We start from the raw sequence: 6,384 nt of genomic DNA, 5'->3' as shown, positions 1-6,384 counted from the left end.
TTGAGGTCAATATATCTTGGCAATCATATGACCAACGTCGTGCATACTAGGAAGCTTTTGGACCTGTGGGTTGAGGTAAGAAATTAAAACATGGTGTCCTATTTTTGAATACAAACATTACCTTTTTAAGAATACAGTATTTATGTTGATATGAAGAAATTGTAACGTTGGAAGCATTTATTTAACATAGGTCAACATTGGCAACAGTGTGAAAGGCACTTAAAGGTGGAGTCAGCCATTCTGGAAAATGCTTGTACTCAGATTCAGTGATTATCTCTTCACGATCCACTACCAGTGCTGTGTGCTGTGAACAAAAATACAGTGTAAATAGTATACACAGCCTATGCTCTGTAAACGTACATGTTGCTCTACAGTGGGCCCCCTTTGTTTACTTACCCTGTGTTTACCAGTTTATAGAGCCTAGACTGTGTATCAACAGGTCAGGTAGCAGATCATGAGGAGATATTCACTGATTTTGACTGAAAGTGATTCTGTCAACAAGTGTTCTCCAGAATCACTGACTCCAGCCCTTGCGTCAGAAATGTGTTCTTATTGAAGAAATGGATTTTGCTTGTCATTACCAAGTTCTGGCCAATAAATTATCGCAATGACATTTTTTCATTTTTCCTCTCAGACACCTACACCTGTCAGACAACCTGTTGGAGCAGCTTCCTGCCGCGGCCCTGAACACAGCACCCAGACTCGAGCTGCTGCATCTCCATGGAAACCCCTGGACCTGCGACTGCCAACTGCACTGGATGGTTGAATGGAACGCTGCACATGACGGTAGAGAATCATGGATGAAAACTCCAATATTGCAATTTATTTCAATATTAACACCAGCATATATGTGTTCCTTCACAACATAGCAATTTAATTCAGCTTCTATCTAAAAAAACATGTAAAAGTGCGTAGTTACACTTTTACATTATAACTTCTCTTAATTTGACCCTATTCCTTGCTTCTTCATTTATTTAAACTCATATAGACATTTGTTTTGTAAGTTTATCATCTCGAGTGACCCCTTTAATATTGCTACTTGCCGCCATTTGCAGTATTTTAAATATTAAAATATTTATTATTCCTGCTTGTGGAAAGTTTTGTTAATTTTAAAAGATTTTTGGATCATAGTATTGAAAAAACACTAATGTCCGTTAAAGTTGGTTGTATAGGAGAAATATACAGACGCAGACAGAAAAGTCAATGATTTTCCCTTCTTCTCTCACCCAGGTGTAATAAAATGCAAGAAGGAACGTGGGTCTAGTGAGGTTTGCGCCCAGTGTGCCTCTCCTAAACCCCTGAACGGGACAGTTTTACTGGAACTAACTCCGGACAAGCTTACCTGTGACCGCCCAACCCTTACCTCCCCTCTCAAACAGTTTGACAATCCTGTGTGGGCTGAATCTGAAGCAGAGCCTGACCTACCGTACACCCGTGACTTTGAAAAGCCTCTAGGCGATTTGACCTTCGTTCTATCGGATAGTCATGGCAACAGTGCACACTTAGCCTGTGAAGTTCGCCACCCAGGAGAAAGTACACCAATGACATGGACTACAAACCCACTTGGGGAAATGTCCGTCAATGTTTCACTGTTGACCGTCCTCGAGTGCGAGATTGATCGGGAGATGTTGCAAAATCTGTGGCAACTGGTCGCTTATTACTACGAAAGCCCTGCTATCTTAGAGAGGGGTCAGCAAAGAGGCAACGATAGCAAGGTGACGTATCAATACGCCCAAACCCCAAGCGAAAACTCCCCATATTTCACCGATTTAAAAGGGTATTTGGTAGCAGAACCGTCATGGCTACTTCAACCCAGAGTCACTTTGAGGCTGAACCGAAAACAAACAAATACCAAGAAACTGGTGATGGATTTCACTACGGTTATCACCAAGCACATCAACGGCCATAGAGGGCAGGAAGATGATGACACACACGTTGCCATTTCTTGGGCTTCACTTCGCAGAGGGGCGGCCGGGCGAGTTCAAACTTCTCTCGAGGGTTCAAAAGTTAACTTGGAATGCAGTGTTGTCACCTCAGATCCGGAGTTGAAAGTGGAATGGTTGCTTCCAGATTTGTCAATTGTTGAAGACGCAACGGATAACATTGAGATCTCTGAAAAGGGACAACTTGTGATTTTAAACGCAACAGTATCTGACTCAGGCCTTTATCATTGTTTGGTCAGAACAAAAGCTGGGGTGGACTTAATGGCAATGAGGCTAACAATAAAAGAACGCTCCCTCGGCCCTACTGCGTTCAATGGTCAGAAAATTGTAGTTGAAAAAGGAAAATCTTTCTCTCTCCCTTGTGATGTTACCTCAGTCCAGCCCAGTCAAACTATGTGGTACCTTCCCAAAAACCAAATTCTTCTGCCAACGCAAAAGACCAGATGGGCAGAAGTGATGGAAAATGGGACTTTGGTGGTGAGGAGGTTGACACCAGAAGATTCGGGGGAATACAGTTGTGTGGCCTCAAATCTTTACGGAGTTGACATGCTTTCACACATGGTGGAAGTCACTGGGGAAAAGGTTTCTGATAAGTCCAAAGTACAGACTGAAAATAAGAAAGAGCAGAAGATAGTGCCAGTTTTAGTGGATGCAGACGAGGGTTCGGGAGGAGATTTTCAGGAAATCATACGTCCTTCTACAACGCAGTTACCTAAGAAAGTCGGAACTCGGCTAAGACATCCGAATGGGTTTTCGAAAAGGATAAGAATGAAAGACTCTAAGAGAAAACCCAATACATCTGTGAAGGAGTTGGATCCGAATCGTTGGGCTGAGATTTTGGCCAAAGCTAAAGCTAAACCTAGTGTTGCACCTCCCACGGAGCAGTCACTAGAAGAACCAAGTACTGTGACAATCCTAATAACTACCTCTGAACCTACTACAATTTCGCCTACCACCGCAATTGCTACTACTGCTCACAACATACCCCTTACCACTACTATCCCTCTTGATATTACAATAGAGCCAACACATTTCCCCACAACCAAAGATCACACTGAGGCCTATTCTACAAACAAGAAAGTTGATAGCAACGAAGATTCCGAAATTTTAGAAAGTCCACCCCAGGCTTTGCCACCTCCTCCTCCCAGAACTACAGATCCAACACCAAAACAAGTTGATGAAATTGAGGAAAAATCAGAAGATGTCCCCAAACCTGCTGTTGTAGTAACTCCTAAGCCCAATGATCGGTCAGAAAATAGGCAATTTGGGGAGGGGAGAAGGAATTACAAACCCATTCCTGGCGGTGGAAATAGGAGAAGGCCTCCGTATAGACGTAGAATACCCTCATCAAGAATTCGTCCACACATCTACAAACCCAAGACAACTGTTACCCCAGCAACAACTACCATAGCAACAACAACAACAACAATGGCCACAACTACACCTATACCCACCACTACAGCTCCTCCTTCCACAACACCTGTTCCAACCACAGCGGAAAGTGATGAGGACTTATCTGAGGAATATCAAATCGACGAAGATGATGAAAGTGAATATAATTACAAGGATAGTGATAGTGATAGCTCGGAGGTCAATGAAGATTTAGACAGTGACATTTCTCATACTACGAATGATCTTGATGGTAGATTCACCACCATTCAATCAGCTAGAGAACAAGATTCCCATAAAGAAGGTGTTTCGCCAAGTAGACACGACTTACCTAATCCAGAGACAATTGTCACTCCGAAGTTAGATAGGACCCCTCATCCAACTGAAAGGACAGTTCACGAAAAGGATAGAGATACCGTGAACCTTAAGAAACCTGAGAAAAACGGTAGAGACGATAAAAATCTTGCAGGGGAGAGTGAGAGTGAGAGTGAGTTAATAACAGCAAATGAAGACCAAGAAAAACCCAAAATAGACACAGACACCAGTGCGGAAGACATAGAAAAATCTCAAAAGGAGTCGGTTACAGAGAGCTACGATACGCAGGATGGCATTCTTTTAACAACACAAAACAGACCAAGACCTGACTCTAGACCTTCATTGGCACAAAACACACCAACCCAAGCAAAAACTACATCTGCCAAAGTCATTACGTCGCTTCCAAATAGAGGTAGAACAAGAGAAGAAGTCACTAAGGAAGTGGATAAAGAGGTGATCAAAGACAAAGAGGTAAATAAACCAGAAGTTAAGATAAATAAAGAGATAAACAAGCCAAAAGTGAATATTGAGATCCCCAGTTTTCCAATGGTGCCAGATCACCCCTGGCTACATCCAATCAAAGAAGATCGAGTGCACACTACTGCTACACCCCGAATTACACACAGAAACCAAGACAGAAACACAGGAAGGCTGGGTGTAGGTGAAGTGAACCCAGGCAGACATTCTCAGCTGCCCAGAGTCCCACCGACCGTCCAATGGCCTTCAATCCACAACCGTCATCAACCTCACCGCCCTGTCTACCCTGCCTGGCCCGGTCAAAGGTCATTCCCTCATCCCAGGCAAGGTAAATAAAGCTGCTCAGTGAATATCTCCTTGGTAAACACTGCTTTGAAATGTGTTATGACAAAATGTTGGGAAAAGTTGCACAAGATAAAGCATCATAACCAAGACTGTTATATTAATTTGATTTGACTGAATAAATACATATGTTTTCTGCTGTCTGTTTAAGATGGGCTATTCGCTCTTTTTTGGGAGCTTGTACCTGATTTCCTGGCATTTTATGGACTTCAAGTAAATAGATGAAATGAAACATATGAATATACACATAAAGGGCAATATTAGCTTGGTGTTACGGTATAATGTGTCCCTTTAATCCTGATTGGAATTCATAGATAGGTAATTTTTATAATGTGTTCCTAGGTCCTGGTTCCCACCCTGTACCCACCCACCGCCCCTGGCCGTTCCCCCATCCCTGGGCCCAAAGCCCGGTGGTCACCAACCGACCGGAGATCATCGCTGAGACTATGAAGCCCAAACCAACAGTTCCTGGAACAACGGGAAACTCCAGAGTTGTACTGTCTAATCCCAACCTGCCAAATCATAATCAACATCATAATAATCATCAAAACCCTAATGTGGACAGCAGGACTCAAACCAGGGATCAGCTGTTTCTATCCAGGCTACGGAACAGATACAGACAGGTATGATGAAGGATCACCTCTGCCAATAATCTGAATTATCCTCCTGAGCGGAGAATTACAAATATTAATATACATTTTGTACATTGAGCAGGTAGGCCCAATCTCTATAACTTTCTTGATGATGTCATATTACACAGTGCCCCTTTAAGAAGGTCATAAATGTAATTGTCTATCTAAATATGCTTTAAAAAACACAACCATAATATCAATGGGCAGGTAAATTTATGTGGCCTCTATGTATCCATTGTCTGCTAGCTTGTTTTGAAATTCTGCCGCCTCCTTGTGGAAAGAAATATGTTCCTGTATTTTGTGAAAAATGACACACCACATAATCATCTTTCAATCTGTAAGTGGACATACAGATCTGGAGAAAAATTAAAAGACCAAAACATTTCTTAAATTTGCTTACATAAATTGATTCATGTAAATGTTCTGAATGACAATATGTTTATTTGGAATTTGGAAGAAAGCTTGTCAGTATAGTTTATAGAATTGAAAACAATATGAATTTTTCTATCAAACTCAAACTGTTAAAACAGAGACACTGATCATTTTGAGTGGTCCCTTAAATCTTTCCAGAGATGTATTTTTTCAACTGGAAATTAGATAAAGGTGCTTTACTTCTCATATTAAATATTTCTCACTCATTCAGTTCATATATGAATGCAGTGACTTTTTATATATCTAATTAAATTCCAGTTAAATACATTTTTACTAATACCAATTTACCTTTTTGATTTATATTTTCCCTAGGCTCAACTTGATCGCATTGTTCAGCTATAGGGAAGATGGCGTAAATGTTCTACATGACAATATGTTTATTGGGAATTTGGGCGAAAGCTTGTCAATAGTTTATAGAATTGAAACAATATGAATTTTACTGAAACTCTCATACAGTAAAAACAGACAATAGGTTTTATTCTATAACAATTTTTCCTTTTGATTTATTTCCCCAGGCTCAACTTGATCGCATCGCTCAGCTAGGGAAGATGGCGACTCCCAAACCTCATTTTAACTACAAACCCCCTCCGCCCCCCGTCCCACCTAAACCCACAGCGTCTTACTCTCACACACTGCAACCATGGAAGTATTCTAAACCCTCAATATCACCATTCTCCCGATTCATCCCGACACCTCGTCCTTACCACTACACCACCCCTGCTGTTCCTTATGGGGGTAGATGGCCAGTTGGTGGTAAGTATGGAACGATATATGCAAAGTATTTATAATGGAAAATGAGGACGATATTTTGATATATATTTAATCAGAAATTTTAAATATATTCCCTTTTACAG

At 41.3% G+C, this 6,384-nt stretch overlaps 1 protein-coding gene across 1 annotated transcript in view; it reads left to right on the top strand.

Annotated features, from left to right (window-relative positions):
* The window catches only part of LOC307256606 (matrix-remodeling-associated protein 5), a 34,323-nt gene that overhangs the window by 19,425 nt on the left and 8,514 nt on the right, over window positions 1-6,384 (top strand). Inside the window, exons 6-9 of the mRNA XM_080035637.1 lie at window positions 635-786; window positions 1,231-4,452; window positions 4,809-5,089; window positions 6,046-6,283. Of these exons, the coding sequence (XP_079891763.1) occupies window positions 635-786; window positions 1,231-4,452; window positions 4,809-5,089; window positions 6,046-6,283 (3,893 nt within the window). The remainder of the gene's footprint in view (window positions 1-634; window positions 787-1,230; window positions 4,453-4,808; window positions 5,090-6,045; window positions 6,284-6,384) is intronic.

The sequence above is a fragment of the Ammodytes marinus genome, assembly GCF_949987685.1.
Source record: "Ammodytes marinus genome assembly, chromosome: 10".
Classification (NCBI taxonomy): Eukaryota; Metazoa; Chordata; class Actinopteri; order Uranoscopiformes; family Ammodytidae; genus Ammodytes; species Ammodytes marinus.
This window is presented reverse-complemented; position numbering and strand designations above follow the sequence as displayed.